Here is a 23,286-nt window from a genome sequence, read left to right as displayed (position 1 = left end):
TCAATGACCTAAGTCTATGCGGGCTGAATTTTGTTTCTTTTTACATTGCTTATTAACTTATCATTAGCGTTGATAGACACGATAGTTACAATATCATACATAATAATGGAATTATACTCAATTAACAATATACACGCACACGTAATGATTGATCATTCAAGTTTTAGTTTGTCAGGTCAAGTCAATAAGTAAAAATAAGTGTTTTTTTTTTAAGATAGTAAAAATAAGTGTTTGGTAACCTGTTTTGCATTCAATTTTTTTTTTATTGAAAAAAATTGTGTAAAAATTACGATCTACTTGTTTTTTAATCAATCAAAAGTTCAAAATATGTTATATCAGCATAAAGTACATAGTTCAAGTACTTATGGTAAAAAAGATATTTGTCAGTTTATTGTTGATAAATTATTGGACCTTAATTGAAGTGTTTGGTGATGGTAAAGTGACAATGCAATAGAAGTGTTTGGTGGTGGTAAAGTGACAATGCACTAGAAGAGAAGATATATTATAAAGTGGAGGGAACATAACATATAGCAAGAAAGGAGTGCTGATTTTCCCTAGCTTCTAAGATTCTAAATAAACTCAATCCCAAACGAGGAGTAAGATGACATGACAAAGTAAGGAATACTTTCAAAAAGCTTACCTACTACATTAAACAAAAAAAAAAAAAAAGTTGTACCAGAATAAATATCTTTATTTTATTAGCTTATAAGTTAATTCACGATCATGCTTGAAAAGTAAACACTTGTTGAACATATAAAATATAAACATAAATGTGCAGTTTTCAACTATGATAGAACACAGTCAACACACTCATGCCAAATGTCATGAATTCAAATATCTACGTCACCTGATACAAAGAGAATATGGTCCACATGTTGCTTGAAATGTGTCGAAAAAGTAACCGGCCCACTAGTGAAGATCCAAATATCAACTTAGACTAAAGCTTAATGGTCATCTTTATCCAAACAATCCAAACAATACCATAAACTCAACTAGAAGCCTATATACCTTTTAAGAGGGGAAAATAGCATTATTAATGCAAAGGCTAAAGCTTAATCCAAACAATACCATGAACTCAACTAGAGGGGAAAATAGCATTATTATTAATGCAAAGGCTAAAGCTTTAACCCAAACAATACCATGAACTCAACTAGAAACCTATACGGCTATACCTTTTCATATTGCATTGATATCTGTATTTTATCGAGTCTTGGTCAAAACAATTCAGGATAGAGGTATAAACTAGTCAAACTATTGGTGAGTTGCTCAAGTTCGATTCAATTACTATCGAGCCGAGCTTGAGTACTTCAGGTTATGAGTTAGACCGAATTTGAGCTTCTTAACATTCAACAAATAAAACAAACATGCCCTAAACCACACTATGCACTTGCTCATATTCCTCATCTTTTCCTATATACCAATGCATGGAAAGAATCACACAAATCAACTGCCATTTAAAAAAAAAAAAAAAAAAAAGACTTCTAAAATCCCTGTTTCAAACAGTCGGCTAAGATCAACTTCTCAGACCAGAAATCATCAAATGGTTCCAGATTTATCCATCAAAGAAAGCATCAAGAAGTTCAGAAATGATTAGATGAATTACTAAGGATCTAGTTCAAGGAAGATATGCAGGCAGTCAGATTGAACTAAGGATCTCAAACTACAGTCACAAATAGGCACGATATGATTCTTAAGAACACACAGTTTCACCCCACTGGCCTAAAATCTGTCTCCACTTGTGTGTGTCTCCATGGTGCTATAAGTTTCATACAAAATGAACACTAAAACTGGCAATTAAAATAAAATACATGATCTAACAAAGCACCATAAAGATGCACAGGTGTGAAAGAATGCTACCGTCAGTCTTAGACTCATAGTAACAAATTAAGGTTAAGATACTAAAGAGCATGATTTGAAACTTGCGGCTCAGAACTATTTCAAGCAATTAGGAAAGAGATCGGAGAAATATCAAGCTCCAGGCAATACATAATTGGAAGAATTCAGAAACATACCAACAAATTCAATTCATAAACACATGATACTATATATTATAAACCCAAAGAGTAAAAACAATACCTTGTTATATGAACCACGGCTCATCTATACTTGTACTCATTTATGTAAGTTTAAGTAGTAAAAACGTAACTTAAGACAACAAAAGTCACAAAACAGACACCGGTAGAGTTCATATACTGATATGTTATGAAACGATCAAAATTCAAAACCATTATGTCGAAAAGCAGTAGAATTTCAATCTCAATCTTACACTTGACATCTAATTGCAAATTTACGAGCTTTAACACCGAAACCTGCAATTCTATTGTTTAGCAACAGAACACAGAAACTAAGTTGCAGAGACCAATTCAAGATATCCATATTAATCATGATCATATCCTAAAGAGCTGTACACCAACATATAACACTAAAAGTCAATCGGTTTGGCCTGTATCATACCATAATTTGCCCAAACTCAATCATTGTTAGCCACATAAAATTTCTTGTCCTAAACATAATAGCTAGCAATTAATTCAATCAGATACAGATTCGAATAGCCTAGTTATCCAAGCAAAGTTCAGACGAAAATTCACCTCAGTGAATAAAAGCCAGCACAACTACAGCCCTGCTCGGCATTGTCTAGGCGCTCCGACAAGGTTACCGGAAGAGGTGTTCCGCGCAAACCCTACCGTCAAACCGCCGCAAAATACCCTCAGGTATCGGCTCCGGGTCCTCCAGGATCCGGCTTTGAAACTGACCCTAGCCAACATCCAAACCCTGAACACAATGTCGGGCCTCTCCTTGTTGATCCTCTCCACAACCCAATTTTCCACGAACGCTCCCTTCGCCGCGAATTCCGCCTTCGATGTAGTCTCATTCCTGGAATCTTGATAGAAAGGCGCCACACTGGTCTCCGCGAGCGACTCGTCGTCGTAGAAAATCTCGGCGTAAATGTGCTCGTAGTCGAGAGATATCTTCTTGTTAGGGTTCCGCGCCGTGAATTGAAACTCCCAATTCGCGGTGACGAGGTTATTCGACAGATTGAAGTTGGACACCGATAGCGAATCGGCCCGGAACTCGGGTATGCGGGGGCGGAGGACGAGCCAGATGATGAAGAACACCGTGCCGATGATGATGAACAGGGCGATGATCACTGCAAAGACGCGGCGGAGAAACATGGCGCGCCGGATGGCATCGGGGCCCGGCTGCTGGTAGTAAGGGTTGTAGTTATAATTGTTGTTGTAGGCGCGGGGTGGCGGAGCGGCATAAGCGTAGGCGGTGCCGGAAGGTGGTGGGCGGTTAGAGTAGTAGCCGTTGGAGTTGGTCGGCGGCACGCCGGCGGCAGCTGGGTAGCCGGTAACCGGTGGTGTAGCTTGATCGCCCATGATAGAGAATCCAGCACCACAGTCCAGATGACTGGAAATCGACTTAACCGAGTGTGCAGTCTGGGGCCCACCCAACACGTGGGTAAATATTCTCAACTACTCCCTCTGTCATTATTGATTTCCATTTCAGAAAGAGTTAATATTCAAATTAATTTTTGGCAGTTTTTCTTGATTTTGTCCTATTCAATTTTGGTGATAGTCATATACTTTTGCGATTTGCTCAATATAGTCATTCGTTTATTTTTGCGAGTTTGCTCAATGTAGTCTTTCGTTTATTTTTTCATTCATCTTATGTTAAATTTGAGGGTAAATTTATAATTGTCATAATTGGTTTTACGTATTAAGATGCGCACGTAATTAGTATTCTGGGAACTCCTATTTATTATGGAGAACATGGGTAATCGTCGTCAATGTCGGGTTCCTCATGGCTAGTCCGCCGTCTATGGGCATGCAACATGTGGATCTATCGATGGAACTCATGCAAACTGGTCTTGATTCCAAAAATGTGCACTGGATAATTCACGCATTACGATCCTAGCTGGCAAAAAATCACAAGAAGGTAAACTATGTTGCCCATATTTGATTGACTCAAATCAAGAAGTAAATATATTGTTTCCATGAGTACATAATATGTTAATTTTGATTATGAAAAACATGTACCAAATACTAAAAAATACACTTTGAGTGAACCCCATCTTGTGATTCTAACCAACAAAAATCTACAATGATAAACTAATTTAAATTATTTATGACTAACTAACTCAAATCAAGAAGTCTAATACTCAATTCTCACAAGTACATAATCTAAACATGATTTCCTCAATGCGCATAATAGATCCTCATCTATGTCTCCATGATATAACTATTGCCAATACTTATACATTGTATAGCATATTAATGGAGTTATGGATAGTAAGGTGTACTATTTTGGAGAAAATACCAGAGATCATAAGGCCCAATCCATGAAGAAGAATGAGGCAACAATAAAGCCTAACAAATATTGCCCATTGCTTAGACTATGGGCTAATTATATTGAAAAAGATGATGATAAAACATTCACCCAACATAAAGGAATGTGGGACCAAGGTTCTTCTTCTTTGGATTAGTGACACACATCTTGTGAGTTGTGACACTCTTACGCTTGTTTGGGTAAACTATACAAGGATAGCATGCTAAACTCTATCAACATTATATTAAAACATCAATTGTCATTTTGTTATACTATGGATCACGACACAAAAAATTCTGTACTTTCAGTTAACATTTCTGTACATGTAAACAAATAGCTTGATAATTGCTGACACATAATATGATAGCTACAGGACTATAGATACATAATGTGAAAGTTATTTTTGGACCAGGGTCTATAATGCAAGGTAGACCCTGGTCCATGGTATAATTTGCCTTAAAACATAGTATGTTTTTTGACTTGTTTGTGAAAGTCATATATGGATAGCTTACAAACTTGCCTAATAATAAAGTGCAAATCCACTTATCATATTGTACAATGTTGAAAAATGTACACTAACAATAAACAGCATGACAAATCAGTATAATTCCAATAAATGTCAACAATGTACAATGTTATACAACATATTCTTACACTTGCAGTGGGAAAAAGGAATTAAAAAACAGGGTTTATATCCTCAATATGTACACTTCACTAAATAAAAGAATAACAAAAACATTATAGAAAAAGAAACAAAAAAAAGAAAGAAAGAGGGAAAGTAGACAGATGTAAGCATTTCTCTTGGAGAATTGAACCAAGCAAAAAATGCAGAAGGCTAACCTTTTGGATAGTAATCATGAACTCTGAGCAGACTCTTCCAGCATCATTCCTTTCAGGCTCTTAGCTAACCAGATTGCGGTTTCCCTCGGGGAGACCTTCTCTTTCCCGAAAGGTTTCAGAACGACAGCCAGCTCTTCTAATCTATTATGCTCGAGCAAGTCAGCTGAGAGTTCTAATAGCCCTTCGAGCGCCTCTGCCCTCTGCCTGAATGACTTTACGTCTAATATCTCTTTTACTGGCGTTTCCTCTGCTGCTTTTGCCGGTTCACAAGAATCTTGAATTGGAGCCGGAGAGCTGTTGGGGTTGCTGAGGTTTTTCGTGTCTATTTCCTTGGTTGCAGTGTCGGGCTCGTCTCTTACCACGTTTATCAGCTTCCCAACAACATCTGCGTTTCTCTCCGCAGTTTTGATCAGTGGCTGCTCACTACCAACTCGGAAGCTACTGTGCCGGATCACGTGTATGACATCATCAAAAGCCGGTGTAGTGTGACTAGGGGATGGTTTATCGATATCCTGCAGAAAAGTCCCGTTCTCGGGCAGTAAAGTCTCCAGCGTTGTTGACACAGGAGGGATAACGGGGGAGGGATTGGACGGATCGGTTGGTGGCAATAATAGTTCCTTCAAAGTGAACTTGTCATCATCCTTCAATACTGAAATGTGGTTATTCTTTTGGCTCGAAGAAATGGGAGCAGCAGTTGGAGTGGCACCATTGGTTGCTGAAGAGACGAATTCTTTTACCATGTGCTTGTCATCGCCACCGGGCACGGGAATGGCGGGTGACTGCTCCACGTCAGAACAGCTAGCGGGCGTTCCGGTTGGAGCATCGTCTTTGGAACCAACCGTTGTTGATTCTGAATCTGGGAGGGCGTTCTCCACCGCTACAATTGGATCATCCATTTGTTGATGGCGTTCCTCGAAAATGTCATCCGGGCTGTCTTCGAATTTGATCTTATGTTCAAGGTTATCCCGGGATGAACCATCGGGAACATCAGACTGCGTGGAGGTAGTAACCGAACAAGACGGTCTTGATCCTAGGCTGTCTGTATCTATAGCCTGTTCAGCAAGTTTAACAAATGGGGTTGTCGTCGAGTCACAAACTTCAAATCCTTGAATTGATACTGAAGAGGAAGCGGAATTGCTACTATCCTTTGAAGCATGGATATGAAAGCCATGAGACATGGAATTGGGGCTCACTTCGGGATCCACAGAAACTGGAGCAGCATCATTCCCGGCTTGCCTTATCCTCGAAGGAAACGATGGTCGCCTAATTAAACTAGGAGGCGTTTTTTGTCTCACCCTTGAAGGCAATCCCTCTTCCTTCACAGGCCCCGGAGAAACCCCCTCGTGTTTAGGCTTAGTCTTCGGGGACGATTCAATAGCGGGCAACTACACAGAAAAGTTAAAAACAAATGCATAAACTAAGCAAAACCCGGGAAAGCTAATTAGACCAAATAAGTTAAAAGCATTGATACCTGATGCTTCAGAGAAGGCATTAAATGCGCCCGTTTTACAGATCCCTCGACATTAGTCCTAGAACTAGGGCTAACAGAATTTGGCTTCGGGACTTTAGGCGACACTTCAAGAGCTTTCTGTGTGCCCGGAGAACTAGACTTTGCTCGGTTGCCTCTCATAGGAGAGCTATTTTCTCTACCTTTCCCTTCTTTCAATGCCATCATTATATTCCTTATCGTTCTAGGTTGTTTAGATTCCAAATTAGATCTCTTTTCGTTCTGCAAGAGATTTCCCGCCGCCTCCTGATCCTCCGTCTTTTCACTACAAGTATCCGTTCCACGTTCATCCCCGTGGCCACACTCAATTTCATCATCGGCAAAGGCCAAATTGGCATCGGACCCCTTATTATTGTCACAATTCAAAGCCAAAACATGGATGTTTTTCTCGCTCGACATAAAACTATCTCTATCGCTGCAAGAGCTCGTGCTACTTAGGCTTTCGGCCATACTCTTTCGACTGTCATTACCCGTGCTCCCAGGTTTTTCAAGCGACCTAGCTGGAGGAGGATTAACAGACGGGCGATATTGTTCAACATAGGACTGCAAATATGGGTGTTTCAGGAGCTCTGATGCCTGACAAAGTTGAGCTCAAGTAATCAGTAAAACTCACAGAATAAAAAACTTCAAGAATCTGTTTTCGAAAGGGCTTACACTAGGCCGATGCTCGGGATTCTTTCTTAGCATGCCCTTAATAAGTGCTTTCCTGTTTAAAATCATCCTCACATCAGACCAGACACCCATCCCGAAAAATGTATATATATGTAAAACCGGAATTTATCTCCGAACAGTAAAGAACCATAACGACATAAAGGCAAGGAAAGAATGGAAATGTTATAGTGAGAGCTTTTGCAATCATAAAACGGTGGGTGAGGAAAGAAACAAGGCACAAGTTATGCTCGGGAATATAGAGAGCGAGGGAGAAATTGATGAATAAGAGACTATTTTATGAATAACATTTGAACTCGAGAAGTAAATACTTACAAAGATGGAGAATAACAAGAAGGAAGAGGCCCAATGGATGATCGGTTAATCTTGCTTATCAGTCCCGCCATGTCCTGAAACATAATAGGACAGAAGAAACTACAAATGAATATTGGCTTCCGGATTAAACAGAGACTATCGAAGAAAGTGTTCATATCTTACAAAAGCTTTAAATGCAGGCCGATGTGCAGCCATTTCATATATACAGCAACCTGGTCAAGAAAACAATATTAATCGTGCTTTTAAATCGTGATATGAAATATCACCGAGTATGGGTCAATATTATACTAACAATTGGACTTCGGTCCACAATATTGGCATTGATCGACATGAATTGATATCTTGACTTACCTAGAGACCATATATCTGATTTAAAACCGTAAGGAATGTCTGCAAGAAGTTCAGGGCACATGTAATTGGGAGTTCCAACAACCTGAAGACGAAGCCACAAGGATATTAGTTCATACGGGGGATCTAACTGCCTAGATTGCCAAGCTTCTTTCGAGCATTTTCTATCGTCTATATGTTAATATAGATACTCAGACTTATTTCTAGAAATTTTAAGAAATAAATTTTAAAAAAAGTTGAGTATTTAGCACATACCGAAGAGGCCAGGTCATCTGCCTTGAGTGTTTTAGCAAGTCCAAAATCCCCTGTACAAACACGAATCATCAAAAGGATAACCAATTTTTAGTTGGGAATCACTAAAGAACGGATTTTTGTGATTCCAAATTGAACAAATGAACAAAAACGCCAAACTTACCAAGGCGAACATCTTGATCCTTTGTAAGAAAGATGTTAGAGCACTGCCACAGCGTCATAAATGAGTTAGTCGAGGTAAATATATATGAAATCGAGCATACAAAACCCCGAGTACAATAAGAGATAACAAATACATACTTTCAGGTCACGATGTAGAACATAATTCGAATGTAGATATTCAACGGCCAAGAGTAACTGAGTGAACCACTTCAAAAGTTTCTGCACGAGAACATTGTTTTTAAAGGACAAACAATCCCCAAATGAAGACCGTAAAGCAATTATAATGAGCTCTATGATAATAGTAATTCGAGGGAGTAATGCTATATCCTATCCTTCAATCCATCTCACAATATCCCGAGTTGATACCTTGAAATAATTAAGTCAAATCTACGACATACCTCTTCCGGGAAACATTGTCCATTCGCTTTCTTCATCAGTTCAGCCCTATAAAAGTTAAACCATTAAAAGCACTTAAATTTGAAACATACCGATATAATTGTTCTTATGGACTACGGTTTCTTAAAAACTTACATGTCACCACCTTCACAGTAGCCAGTAACAATGCAAACATAGCAGCCCTGTATTACAGTTTACACGAGATTAAACATACATTTACATTAGGAGAACAGATCTTACCATAAAAGCACGGCAATGGTTTAATTTAGAACACAGTGCATCTCACCTTCTCCACCCATGCTTCCTTGAATTCAACAATATATGGGTGTTGAATCCTTGCAATTAATGCCATCTACAAATCCAAAGTTCAAAGATATTTATATAAGAATATCCCTTAAATTTTATCTGATAAAGATGAACCTGGGATTACAAATCAAATAAGTGATCTCTAGTTGCTTAACTTAGTCTAAACAAAACTTATTATTTGGGAAGTTTTTATCCATGGAGGTAGCTACTTACAGTCAAAATAGAAATTTCTTTTTTGTACTAAATGTTTCAAACAAATCCCAGGTGAATCAAGTCAAAGGGGATTCAGAAATGGAAATTATCAATTCATTCTTGACTCCAAATTCAGGAAGCCATGATATGAGCAAACAGAAGAAATTAAAAGTCATAATCAACATTAAGATCAATTGAAGCAAACAATGCACCTCCTGATGAGCAGATCTTCTGCAACGCTCAGTCTGCCGAGCTAACCGAATCTTCTTCAGAACATATCTAATCATTTGACACAAGAACCAGAATGACAACAAAATTAATTCTTGGAAGAGAAAAACCTTAAACCCCACACCATAAAACCAAACAAAAAGGAATAAAAATCATTACTTTTTCCTCTCTTGTTTGTGATGAACTAGAATAGCAGCACCAAATGCCCCTCTGCCAATCTGCTCCATGATCTCATACTGATCCATTCTTGACTCCATTGCTGATTTGCTGCTACTCCCCAATTTTTTACCCGCCCCGGAAAAAGCAAAAAGTAGAACAGAATTTGAAAGTTTCAAATCACCCAAAGAGCGCAAGCAATGAATCAATCAATCAAAACCCACTCCGGCCCTTGGATCTTCTGCGACCCATTTCCAGATCAGACCCAAGGTAAACAGCACAACCAACCCAAACACATAAGCATATGCCTGTCTGTGCTTTTTGAGTATCAAGGAAAGGAAAATGACAGTCCTCTTTTGAGGAGGAGGAGGGGCATGTGAAGGTGTTTATGTGTTATGTTGTTGTGCTTTCTTTATTGGATTTGTTTATTTCTGGAGCTGAGCTGATTTGAAGAAACAGTTGTCACAGTTCCCAAGTGCTCAAGTTTTTTGGGAGAGAAAATAGTTTTTTTTTTTTTTTTTTTTTTGAAAATAGTTTGTGAGTAATATTTTAGTACAATTGTGATTTAAGTGAAAGATATGCTTTATCAGTCTAATCTTGGGTAGGTAGTAGGTTAAGTTACTGGTTCCATGGGGGAGAAGAAAGATGAATATTAAATTCCTATACTGTCCTTGCTATTTCCTATTTTTCACCTTACCTAAAAGGACAACATATGAATATGAAAATGTAAAAAAATTTGATTTATGGTAAAGCTCACTGTCGTTATTCCAAGTGTGTTATATTTGATTCATACTTGATTAGTTCAAATCAAGTAGATCAATAGACAACTCACGCGGACTGTCGATCTTTGAATCTTATGTGATTACTTCCAAGTTTTAAGTAACTTTGATTATATTGAGTATTATTTACATTTGTGTTGAATCTATTGATAGTATTTTGTACAATAAGCTATATCATATATGATTATATCATATACTATTAGTATCAATATTGATTGACACGACCAAAAAAAAATGTAATTATATATTGTATATAAGTCAAATCCTAACATATTTAAAAATATGAGGCATAAGGGTTCAATTGCTCTAAACGAGAAAATCAAACTCTTTTATTTTAAATTTGAACTAGAGTAAGTAGAGAGATGTGATTTAAATAGTTCGCCACTCTAATTGTTATATTGTCAAATAATCATTTGAAGAATAGTTTCAAATAGTTGGAATGATCTTCTACAGAACTGATCAAACCATTCTCCAGCAACTAAATTTTAAATTTTAATATGAGGTTAACTTAATTTTCCATATACATTTTACAATGATATACTTAAGTGACTTAAGTATATCATTTTAAGTATATCATTGTAAAGTGCGACTTAACAAATTAGAGAATGTACTATATAGCACTTGAAAAATTGATATCTTTTATTTCGTAAAGAGTGATTGAATAGGTGAAACATGATCTTTGTATTTGAAAGTCACAAATTTAATTATTGCTAATATCTTCTCAATGAGTTATATTAATAAGTAGTGATTACAATTTTTTTGTTAATGAAACAAAAAAAAAAAAGAATTGTTTTTTTGTTCATGTATTAACACCTATGTATTTTACAAAGGAAGGGGACACCCACATATACTATCTACGCCTTCACCAAAGCTCGAACCTAAGACATCCCATATAAGGGGCCAATCGGGTACCAGTGGACTACAAGCCACTTGGTATGTATTAACACCTATGATCTAATCCATTGTGTGTCTGTGTTTTTATTTATTTATGTTTGTCAGAAAAGTTGAACTAATAAAGAGAGGGAAGAAAAATAGTAAATTTAGAGTCGTCGCCAATTGACGATCACCCTGATGCGCCTACAGAGTGTGTGAAAGATACGCGCTTACAAGTCATAGTCAAGCATACCTAATTTCTCTAAAATATATTTTTTTCAATTCTAATAAAAATTTAAATTAACAAAAACTCTTAATTTCTCTCTTATCTCTCATCCAACTAAGTAAAAAATTGACAAAAATCAATAAAAACCCTTGAACGGTGTTGCTCTAAAATTTGTTATTCAAATTTCAAATAAATAATATAAAAGGTACTAAAAAAAAGAATATAAAAAAAATATTGTTAAAAGAATATAAAATAGACCAGACAATCAAGTCATTTCACATCAATTATTTGGATAAATTATTGTTTGAAGTTGTCCAAAATAAAAAATAAAAAAGAGGGCAAAACCAATTAAATATTTGAAGCTGTTAAATATTAGGAATTAGTGCGAAGCTGACCTCAATGCATTTGTTTGCTCCTCGCCGACAAAACTACTTTTTGATCCTAAAACAAAACGAGCTTTCTCAATTTTAGCAAACTCCCCAATTACCAATGATTGATTGATTGTGGATGGATGTATATGAGAATTTTATCTATTTATTCATGTGAACAAATTTTCAAAAAAATAAAAATAAAAATCCAATTGTTTTCAACATTTTCATACGTGATTTGTAAGATATTATACAAGAGCAGAGTTTATCTAGTGTAACTTTTAAATAATAGATGTAGATTTTTGTCGTTATCTTAAAAAAATAGATTTAAATTATTAATATGAGTAGTGATTTATACATTCGATCATTAGTATTTTCTTTTTAGATGTTGTTGATGTTTTGTTGCATACTGACCATACGGTCATTTTTAAAGGATACCCTCTTAAGGTCGATTTATCAGTGACAAAAGAAAGAAAAATATATTTACAATGTTATGTAATTTGAAGATTAAATTTATAAATCATTATTATTTTAGAAATAAAAACTATTATCTATTAAAATGAAGCTTAGCTTAATAAATAAATAAAAATTGCAAACACAACATGGAAGGTTTCAACTAAAATCTTATTTGTTTAGTTAGCTAGTGGAGAAAAATTTAAAAATTTCTCAAGACTATGAGAAAATATAAAATAAAAATGAAAATAATTAGGTTATTTTTTAAATGAAAAAGGGTTTTGCAAATTGATTTGGTACACATATAATAGTGTGTACTTAATTAGAACAATTGTATTCAATTCAATCGTTTGGATCTAAATTAATTAAATAAATTTTCATTATTATCAGTGTAACTTAAAATTTAGAAGTGCATTTTAACTCATGTTTTAGACAAAATTAATAGTAAGGGGCATGTTAACACGTACTTTGAGCTACTGTTGACGCACAAAATACATGTATATAAGAAGTTATCTCAAAACCGTCAAGAATAATTATTTTGTCTTGATGATTGTTGCCTTCTCTAAGCATTTTCTTGTATAAATAGTAATTATTTATATTGAAGAATAATTCATTTTCTAACAAAACTAGTTACTATTCTGCTACTTTAATTTATACATACACTGGAATTATACTTAGTCTCTCGAAATTATTTTAACAACATTATACAACCATTTCTAGTCACTTTTTATTATTATTACTCTATTTCTAATTTCGAATATATTTACATACTAAAACTAGTACTTAAGAGATTTAAAAAAAAAAATCCAATATATAATCACCTTCAATCTTGCAGAGTCAAAGTTGAGTATTATGAAATGATTAGGGATTTAGGGTGAAATGTGTGTATTAAAATAAAATAAAAAATTAATTTAGAAAAATACATTATCCGATGGTATTTGCTGTCAGCTTATGATAGCCACGTGGTTTTCTCAAACACTTGTTGTTGTTTTGTGTTTGGACACGTGATAGTCGATATAATTTTTTAAAAAAAATCATACTTTTCTATTTATTTATTTTCTCTTTCTTCCCATTTTCATTTCCTTCGTTTAGAGGATCTCCAACCCATCTATCTCCAAAATACCAAATTTTTTCAGTAAATGTCACATCAGAAGGAATATTTTCAGCATATTCTCATACCAAATTTTATTCATCTCCAACCCATTTAAACCAAAACACCAAAATACCAAATTTTTACACTAAAATAATTTGATTTTTCAATTATTAGTTCGAATTTAATTAGTTTAATATAACTTGTGATGTAAATAATAATTTTTATTAACATTAATATTTTTATAACATTAATTATTTTAAAAAATCAAATTTAACAATATTTTTAAAAATTTAATTTATTCCACAATGATAATATAGCATACAACATCTAGTACATTAAATTACATATGTTGTATGTATTTTAACTTTTATTATGTCCTATGTTTGATGTGTTTGAAATTTTAATTAATATATATTCAATATTAGTCTTGTTTCGATCGCCTCAATGAGATCTTTCAAATGGTATAAATTTTATTTAATTATACAAACTTTAAATATATGTATTTAACAAAATAAAAAATTACATATAAAACAAATAAATGATACAATTGTAATTAGAAAAAAGAAACAAGGGCAAAATGGTACATTTTCTACCCTTTTACATTTGGCGTTAATGAACAATGTTGCGCCAAATTTGGCGCAGCACTGTTCATTAACGCCAAACATTTTGGCGTTATGGAGTTTTGCAGACTCACGTCGGAGTTGCAAAAATGGTGATATGGGGTTAGAATTTGAAGATTTGAAGCCCATTGAAGATGCTCTTATAAATTTCATTAATCTTTTTTTTTTTTTTCTTTCTAGTATGTTTTGTTGGATCAACAAGAAATAAGTGTGTACAAAAAGAGTTTTCTTTTTATGCATACACATTATGTAATTTACATGTCATTTTAAAAAATATTTGTAGGCTAAATAATACTTTGTAATGCTTTAATTATTTGCTTCCTTTCTTTAACAATGTTCCTGAGAATAACCTATTTTCCTTGCAAGGAGAATATAGAGGCAATTTATATCCTACATCACGGCGCGCATTGCACTATGCGCCCAGATGCAAAACGACGTCGTTTTAATTTTTTTTTTTTTTAAATTTCCCGCCCCAGTGAATGGCAGTAATTTTTTCTTTAAAAAAAACCGTTGTTCAAGAATGTACATAATATTATACTAGAATACACATAATTGTATACATGAATGTACATAATAATTATATAACAAAATATACATACTCTTTTTAAAAGATAATACACATAATCTAACATAATACATAATAAACATAAACTTTTAACATAATACACATCAACTATTAACATAATACACACAAATTTTCTGATTCGGATGTACATAATTGTATAAAAAGAATGTACATAATTGTATAAAAAATGTACATAACTGTATGAACCAATACACATAACTGTATGAACAAATACACATAACTGTGTGAACAAATACATATAATCCCAGCAACTTCCTACCGCGCCTCCCAAAACGACGTCGTTTTGAGAGGCGCGCGGCGCACAGTGCTATGTGCGCCGTGGTGTAGGGTATAACGATTGGAATATAGATTCTTAGGGCCCCTGGTATTAGGTTATTCTTGAATCCCCAAGAATAGTTTAAAGTTGCTATTTTCTATTTTATTCCCAATTAAATTTATTTCCTATTTCACCACTACCACCGCCGCCGTCATTTCCACCACTGCCACCGTCACCACCACCACCACCACCGCCCCACCACCACCACCACCGCCAACATATATTTTGTTAAGGGTATTTATGTCTTTTAAAACTTATTTCATTTATATTCCTTAAACCAACCAAACACTGTAATATAATTCCTAAAGTCTATTCCTTCGCGAACCAAACAATAGAATATAATTTCTATTCTATTCCTTGCCTATTCCATTCCTTATGGAATAACATTCCTATACCTCAAAATTCAATTCATTATGTGAACCAAACGTGGTGTAAAAAATATATAACTTTTAGTACAAAATGTCCTCAATGAGTTAATATTTGGTAAAAATGTTACAAATTAAAGACATTTTAAAGTCAATAATTGAACGTGAAAACAAATTAATATTTAATAATTAAAAGCAAAAATGTTAGTATTTCAAAAGTGAAATAAATCTTTATGTTTTTTTTTTTTTTTGAGTAATAAGAAAAACCTGTGTAATAGCCTATGAATTAAAAACTCCATACAAAGCGCACAATCAAGAATTGATGGTATTTGACGGGACTAAATCTTTATATTTTAATGTGGCAGAGTTTAGGGAGCGCCATATGCCGTGTTGCTGGCTATCATTATATCGTTGGTTCGACTCTCATTAGTGCGTCGACGGCTATAATGCGCACATGAATATTCCGCTAAACGACACACATTTCCACTTGATTTCTCTGCTCACTTTGTCTTCAAACTTCAAGTCTTCATGGCCCCATCACCTTACTAAGACCTACTCGTCTCCTATTACAACCATTCTAATTAAATTCTTCTCCATAAATATATATAATCAACATTATTTTTAATAGCTCACACTTCAAATGCCTCTTTTTAAAAATAGATAACAGTTAATAATCGGATCATTAACTGTAAAATTGAGAAATTTACTTTTAAATGTATAAAATTATATTAAAGAGTTTTGTGCAATAATATATAGAGTAAGAATTAACTGGCTAATCTCACACACACATATATAGTCACATTGTCGGAATACCATATGCTTTGTGAGAACAAGAATATTTTGATTATATCTAGTGGTTGAAGAAAGAAGAGAAAATAATATAGCTAGTGATTTCTTCCAAAATTACTCCTATTGTTATTTATTTATTTATTTATTTATTTATTATTATTATTATTATTATTATTATTATTATTAAACATGCATGACAACACGAGAGTAAGAGATATCAAAATTTTTTCTTATATGTGTGCTTATAGAAATTTGTATTTAGTGTCACACTGTTACGTATTTTAGTACCCTATTTTAAAAATAGAAAGAGTGGAAGTGTTTTGGTAATACCAAGTACTTAAAAGAAAAAAACAATTATTTTTGCCAAAATTACCCATCTTATTTCTTGTTTTGACATGACAATAGAGACGTCGAAATCTTTTCTTATATATATGTGTATAAATTTTTTCTTTAATGCCTCCTTTAAAAAATAAAGGCATATGCCGGATTATGGAAGGTGTAGATTGAATTCCTTGTGTGCGCATGATGAAGACTATGGTTTGACCATTGGACTGATTGCGCGACTCACGATTTACATCTACAAAGTGACTCTAGAGGCAAAGTCCGATCCTGTGGGCTTAAGATTAGTTCAACGGACGAAGTTGAGATCACCCAAGTATATAAAAAAAAGTATGTATTTTGATTATATCAAATGGTTAAGAAGAAGTTGTCTATCATTTTTTCTAGCATGACAATTAATATCAACATATGTAACATCAAAATCTTTCTATAAAAACATCGTGTGTGCATATATTACGCTTAGCGAAAACACATCACACAAAAACAAGAAAACAACCTCCCATGATTGAGTAGTTGTTCAAGAAACTAAAGAGTCTTTCTCATTTGTCATATTCTTAATAAATTTGTGCGTGTTATCTTCATACAGGAACAAATATGCTAATCTTTTCCATTTCTGTACCAGGTTTATAAAATGTTCCCAAGTCCCAAAGAGACAAATTGTGTTCTGTTAAAAAGAGATTGCAGGTTTATAAAAAGTAATGGTTGTCCATTTTGGTTGATTATTAGCTAGGTCTAATAATTGTAAAGAAAGCCTCCAAATTAGGCTTTCCTCGAAGCTTTGCTCTTGGAATCTTTGTATATGTTACTGGAGGAGACATGAATGGCATCTTGGAGGTCTGGCTATGGTGGATCATAACATGCGTTATGTTTGGTTGTCATCATGATCCATGACACATCATCAACATTATTGGATGTGAACCTTATGGTATTTATTTCACATGTGTTATAGGGTGTTATTATTGGGTCCAGATAGTCAGATAAATCGAATTTAAAATATTTGCATGAGTTTAGTGGAATGGTCAAAACCCGAAAATTTAGATATGTTATCGAGGCTCTTTTTTGACTTTGTTGGAGCTGTGTAAGGCAGGATATAGAAATTTTATGTACAAGGAGGTTGCACAAATCAAAGAATACTTATTGTAATATTTACTTATTACTCATATCATTAAGGGAGACTCTCGACAGTAGAAATTAATTTTAAAGGTAAAAATTTGTGTTAGACCATCGCACGGGTCTTAATTCGTGAGATGAGTCGAATCTTTGATTAATGAGGTCAAAGATCCGACTCATTAATCCACTGCTGGAAATTATGAAATTTCCGACCACCTGAAAGTGATCTTAAATCAAATTGAAAACAAAAAGTGGTCGAAAATAGCAACAAAGGTTTTTCCGGACACCAAAAGTGATCGAAACAAAGTTTTCAACTTAATTTAAGATCACTTTCAGGTGGTTGGAAATTTCAGAATTTTCAACAGTGATCAAAGGTCCAATCCGTCTCATGAATTGAGACCAGTGAGATGGCCCAATTCTAAATTATTTTAAGTGATAAATTATAAACAAAATTATTGATCAATAAACAAATCCAATGCCCCTCCTAATATCATAGAACTCAGACATTAACTTTTTTTTTTTTTGAAAACACTAAGACATTAACTAATATAGGATGTGCCAAAGACCTTGTGGTCAAGCGGTATAATTGTGACTCGTTTAAATAAGAGGTCTCAGGTATGAATTTTAGTGGGATATTGACTCTTTTCTTTGTACTTCAGTACTTTGATACTGGACGACAAATAGTAAGTGCGGACTAACTATACCTGTAAATGCATCAATATGAGACGCTTCACTTTCAATCTTTTCTCATGTGTTATTATAAATGTATGGTTGTACTTTGGAGATTTCTTTAAACATTTGAAGAAGCATATTCAATAAATATACCAAGTACACATGCATGTTACATCCTTAGAGTGTCCCAGATTGGGTGGGATCTTCATACAACATGGTGGATCTGAAATTTTCCTGCCAGCTTATGTTATAGCATTCACTATCTTAAACCCCACATGGGCTTATCTTAATTATTAATTATCAATTATTAATGTTAGTAAAAAAAAAAGAGAGAAAGAAATTAAAAAAAAAAGCCATTTTCAGTCTTAAGTTATACTATGTCTAAGTTATTAAATGTGTAAAATTAATCTATGAATTTTTGCTCTGTCTAATAAAAATTGTTAATTGATTAACCAAAAAAATAGAAGGCATGAATCCTGATCTAACAAGATCTTTTTAGTTATTTGTACAATTTTCTTTTTCTTAAGTAGGTTAGTCCGAGCATTTTGTAAGGGAGGAAGAAGACTATACAAATGTCTGATCGAAAAATATACTAAATTAGTGTTTATACCTGTTTTAGAACAATTTCGGTCAAATAAGACTAAAAACAGTCACTTGAGCAAAAATTAAAGAACTAAATTTACACCCCTAATAACTTCAAAGTTGTTCTAAACTACGAGTACAACTATGGGACTAAAATTACCAAATCCCCACAAAATTGTCATTAAAAATAAAAGAAGAAATTTCCACAAAAGAATGTATTCTTCCTTTTTCCTGTTACAAAAATCAGAAGCCAATCTCTAGATCAACTTCACACACCACTCCTTGATTGTCTTGCATACATTAAAAAAAATGAATAAAGTAAAATTTGCTATATAAACATATATACTTATAGCAAAACTTTACACACAAAAATAAGCAAGAAATGTTCACAAAGAAAAACCCAAAAGAAATAGATGTCAGCATACATAAATCTATACATATATATATCAGCTTTGCAGCCCTTCAGATTTCTGGTGTATAAACTGCAGAAAGCAACAGTATGTTATGTGTTATGTGTACATCACTTTGACAAAAACTGTTCTGAGAAGCAACCATAAACCTAGGAATGAAACAAAGGAAGATTTCATCAGATGTTTGGTCTGAGTTTATATAATGATGTCAAGAATTGATGAACTCTATCTACATATGTAATCATAATTGACTTAATTACCTGGAGTGCTTGTTGGTTCGGGTTAAAAAGCAAACGACTTTTGGCAATGCGGGGGAACTAGTAGCGTGAAGCGAATGGGCGTTTTTATGCAATAATGCTATTTGCCACTCATTGAGCATCGGAAGAACTAAACGAATCTGGAAAATCTGTTGGCTGTGGAGAAATAATGCTTTCTTTGCTATCGTGACTAAGGTAACTGAAGTCTCCGGTTCGTTCATTCTGCCAGTTCTTCAGCATTTCGGATAGAGGTAGAGAGAAATCGTTAGCCGAAGAAGAAGAATCCTCCTCGCGTTCTTCAGGCTTCCATCTCTCGATCAATTGGGCTAGCACATTGACAGCATGCCCCATTTCAGGCCGACGATTAGGCTCCCTTGAAGTGCAATGCCCAGCCAATTCCGCGATGATGCAAATGCTGTTATGGATATCTTCTTTCGCATTGAGAGCCGGATCGATGGCAGCAATCAGCTTCTCTCTGTTCGATTTCATTTGCCAAAACCACTCCACCAAATATCGGCTTTCTTCTGTACGCTGTTCATCAAGCGTTGTTAAGCCTGTAAGAAGTTCCATCAAAACCACCCCGAAGCTGAACACATCCACTTTGGTTGTAATTTTCCCCGTCACTGAGATTTCCAGACAATAATAACCGGGAAAAAAAATTAATTCTGGCCATCGAGAGACAAAGAAACCAACCACTATATGCACATTCATGCTCACCAATATAGCAAATTGGAAAGATAAACCGGTTGAAAAGAGGTCTTACCTGCATATTCGGGAGCGAGGTATCCAAAGGTTCCAGCAAGAGTAGTGGCTACAGATATCTCTCGATCAGGAGCAAGTTTCACCAAGCCAAAATCGGAAACTTTAGCTCGAAAATCATTCCCAAGAAGAATATTGGATGACTTGAGATCGCGGTGGATGAAGCTCTGGTGCGTGAGACTATGAAGGTACTCCATCGCTCTAGCAACGTCTAAAGCAATGATCAACCTCGTTGACCATGCCAGAGGCTTCAAGCTGAGTTTCCTCCAGTGGAAAAGATGCTTACTTAAAGCCCCTTGTGGCACGTATTCGTACACCAGAAGCCTCTCATTTCCCTCGACTGAGTAACCCAAAAGTGACACAAGGTGGCGATGGCGAACCTTAGAAAGAACAGCAATCTCTACCTTAAACTCGTCTAGTACTTTATTATTAAGAATCTTGGCTTCCATTCTCTTCACTGCAAGCTGAGTGCCATCTTCGAGTGCCCCTTTGTAAACTACTCCAAAACCTCCTCGACCAACCTCGTTATCCGGGGAAAAATTGTTAGTTACAGTGCGAAGGATCTGAAAAGGGATGATTAAGTGTGCGGCCTCAGTCACATAACTATATTCACTGATTTCACTCCCCTTACTACTTTTACCAAAAGCATGATTTTCCGGTGGCTCGATAGTGGACTCATCAGTGATCGTAATCTTAATGTCAGGTTTGGGTTGGTCTTTGGGATGGAACCCAGTTGCCCCATAAATGTTGTTCGATTTTTTACTCTTACAAATGTAGCAAATATACGTGACACTTAGGTAAACAATAATTGTGGAAACTATAGTAACAGCCACAGTAATGCCAACGGTAGACCTTGTAGTAGAAGCCGAGTTGTCCACTGGGGAAGGCGCTGGACTTTGTAAGAATAGTGGCTGATCGTTATCGGGTGAGGAACCATCCCCTGGAAACTCGGGATTTTGTATGTCAGGACTTGGAGGACTCGACACATTTCCATTAGCTGTTAGACCAGGATTGCCATCAGTGACAACTTTCACTCCTTTGTTAAATTTCGGTAGTGGTGGATCAAAGCGATTCCAACTAATTTCCAACAATCTCAAAGATTTCAAAGAAGTTAATCTGTCTGGCACTTTACCGTGCAAATGATTCCCAGGCAAGTGAATTTCAACGAGCGAATTCAAGGATGCAAGTGAAGGACTCAAGGTACCATCGAGATTAAACTTTGGCAGATTAATAATGGAAACCTTACGGCTTGGATTACAGGTGATCCCCCACCAATGCCCGTCGCAGGGGTCGTTGCCAATCCATTCAGCTGCAAGACGAGGCGGATAGTTCAAATACTGAAGAAACTGCAATAGAGCATTAACTTGAGGAGCACAAGGCTCACCGGGTTCCTGTTGACAGAAAGAATTTGAAGAGTAAGTGACTTTAGCAGCTCTAAACTTTGGAATTGGACCCATCAGCATATTACTGTCCAGCTTCAAAGATTGCAGATTCAGATCAGCCAAAACTTGGGGAATCACACCAACAAGATGATTCTCGTTTAAGCTGAGATCCTTTAAAGAAGTCAAATTCCCGATACTACCAGGGATTGGTCCATTAAACCTATTCCCATGAAGCCACAACGATACAAGGCCAACCATGGATCCTATGACATCAATTGGACCAGTCATCCCGCTACCTTCCTGGTTATTCAACCACAAAATCTGCAGCATTGAGTTGCGAAAACTGTTTGGTATCGTACCACTAAGCCCATTGCTAGACAGTTTCAATACAGTGAGAGATGGAAGCTCCCCAAAATATCCAGGCAATGGTCCTATTATGTTGCAGTTGGTGCATGAAAAATTCGTCAACTGAGAAGATTTCTGCAGGTCAGGAGGAATAGACCATCCAGTAGTTGTCTTATTCAACGGGTTATCATCCAAAGCCAAAAAACGAATACTAGTAAGTCCTTGGAAGAAATTCGCGGGGATCAAATCGAAACGATTGCCATCCAAGAACACAGACTGCAAATTACTCAACCCACTTAAAGTTGGTAGTTTGCCATATAAATTATTCTTCTGAAGGCCTAGACTTTCCAGTTTATCTAGCTGATTAATGTTTTGAGGCAATGGGCCACTTAACCCCAAACTCTGAACCTGAATTTGTGTGACTCTGCCATTAGAGCAGATGATATGAGGCCATACAGGAGTGGCACAAGGTTCATCATCTTCATCAGAAGGCCATTTCAAGAGCCCGGGATTCTCTAATCCATCTCTGAATTCCTTCAGAATCTTCTGATCATTCGAACCACAAACCACATTTGCCACGACCGCAAGAATCACGGAATATATACATACATACACATACAAGACTCCTCTTTGATCAACAACCATAATCATCCCCAGATAAACACCACTCCTCTGTGATCAGCATCCATAGTCATGCACAAAAAAATACCATTTTTGGCAAGAAGAATCTAAACCATGTGGAAATAAAAACACACACTTTGATCTAGAGAGCAAGGGAGAGATTTTGAACCAACCTCAAATGGCAGCGGCTTCATGCCAAATGTAGCTGCTTTAGGGAAGTCGGGGAAGGAGAGAATTGGGTCGTCAGAACTTTGTCTTCTTAGGGTTTTCAATCTTCTTCTTTCTGCATGTGGATCAAGCTCCCCACCCTTGTCTTGCTGCCCTTTTATTTCTCTCTTCTGTTTTCTTTTGCATTTACTGTTTCTTCCTGTTTTTCTCCTTGTTTTCACTTTTCACTCATACTCTTTTAACATTTTTCATCTTTTCTCCCCTTACAATTTTAAAGCTATTTTCCTTTAAAATGTTGGTAATAGCCAAGGTGAATTTCATCATTGGTCCACCATTCAATACAAAATGATACAATTTTATCCTAATATAATTCACCAACAATTAATAAATATAAAATATTTTACCACTTGATTTAACCACGTCAATCAATATAATATTTGTTGTAAACAACATTTCTATCGTTTAAATTACAT

The 23,286-nt window shown here is 35.3% G+C and overlaps 3 protein-coding genes across 6 annotated transcripts; all 3 read right to left on the bottom strand.

Annotated features, from left to right (window-relative positions):
• Positions 1-2,345: 2,345 nt before the first annotated feature.
• On the bottom strand, positions 2,346-3,443 carry LOC109191614 (protein YLS9-like). Its single transcript, XM_019342222.1, has one exon. It carries the CDS (start codon positions 3,378-3,380, stop codon positions 2,613-2,615), a length of 768 nt encoding a protein of 255 aa, XP_019197767.1. The 5' UTR covers positions 3,381-3,443; the 3' UTR covers positions 2,346-2,612.
• Positions 3,444-4,911: 1,468 nt separating this feature from the next.
• Positions 4,912-10,209, bottom strand: LOC109191666 (serine/threonine-protein kinase Nek5-like). Of its 2 annotated transcripts, XM_019342297.1 has the most exons (16): positions 9,704-10,209; positions 9,529-9,595; positions 9,105-9,170; positions 8,954-9,000; positions 8,821-8,866; positions 8,561-8,641; positions 8,424-8,466; positions 8,264-8,313; positions 8,012-8,093; positions 7,823-7,872; positions 7,661-7,734; positions 7,331-7,382; positions 6,641-7,252; positions 5,168-6,554; positions 5,119-5,125; positions 4,912-5,076 (listed from the first exon to the last, which is right to left on the bottom strand). In XM_019342297.1, exons 1-14 carry the CDS (start codon positions 9,799-9,801, stop codon positions 5,184-5,186), a joined length of 2,739 nt encoding a protein of 912 aa, XP_019197842.1. In that variant the 5' UTR covers positions 9,802-10,209; the 3' UTR covers positions 4,912-5,076; positions 5,119-5,125; positions 5,168-5,183. The 2 variants fall into 2 exon arrangements, with proteins under 2 accessions (XP_019197842.1, XP_019197841.1); XM_019342296.1 differs by having other exon boundaries at positions 4,912-6,554.
• A 9,434-nt stretch (positions 10,210-19,643) lies between these two features.
• On the bottom strand, positions 19,644-23,240 carry LOC109191655 (receptor-like kinase TMK3). Of its 3 annotated transcripts, XM_019342279.1 has the most exons (4): positions 22,819-23,240; positions 21,682-22,696; positions 20,302-21,606; positions 19,644-20,161 (listed from the first exon to the last, which is right to left on the bottom strand). In XM_019342279.1, the coding sequence occupies exons 1-4, from the start codon at positions 22,837-22,839 to the stop codon at positions 19,650-19,652; spliced, it is 2,853 nt and encodes a 950-aa protein (XP_019197824.1). In that variant the 5' UTR covers positions 22,840-23,240; the 3' UTR covers positions 19,644-19,649. The 3 variants fall into 3 exon arrangements, with proteins under 3 accessions (XP_019197824.1, XP_019197823.1, XP_019197825.1); XM_019342278.1 differs by having other exon boundaries at positions 20,302-22,696; XM_019342280.1 differs by having other exon boundaries at positions 20,302-22,159.
• Positions 23,241-23,286: the final 46 nt, after the last annotated feature.

Source organism: Ipomoea nil, unplaced genomic scaffold (genome assembly GCF_001879475.1).
Source record: "Ipomoea nil cultivar Tokyo-kokei standard unplaced genomic scaffold, Asagao_1.1 scaffold1708, whole genome shotgun sequence".
In the NCBI taxonomy this organism is placed as follows: Eukaryota; Viridiplantae; Streptophyta; class Magnoliopsida; order Solanales; family Convolvulaceae; genus Ipomoea; species Ipomoea nil.
Note: the sequence above shows the minus strand (reverse complement) of the source record. Positions and strands in the feature narration are given on the sequence as shown.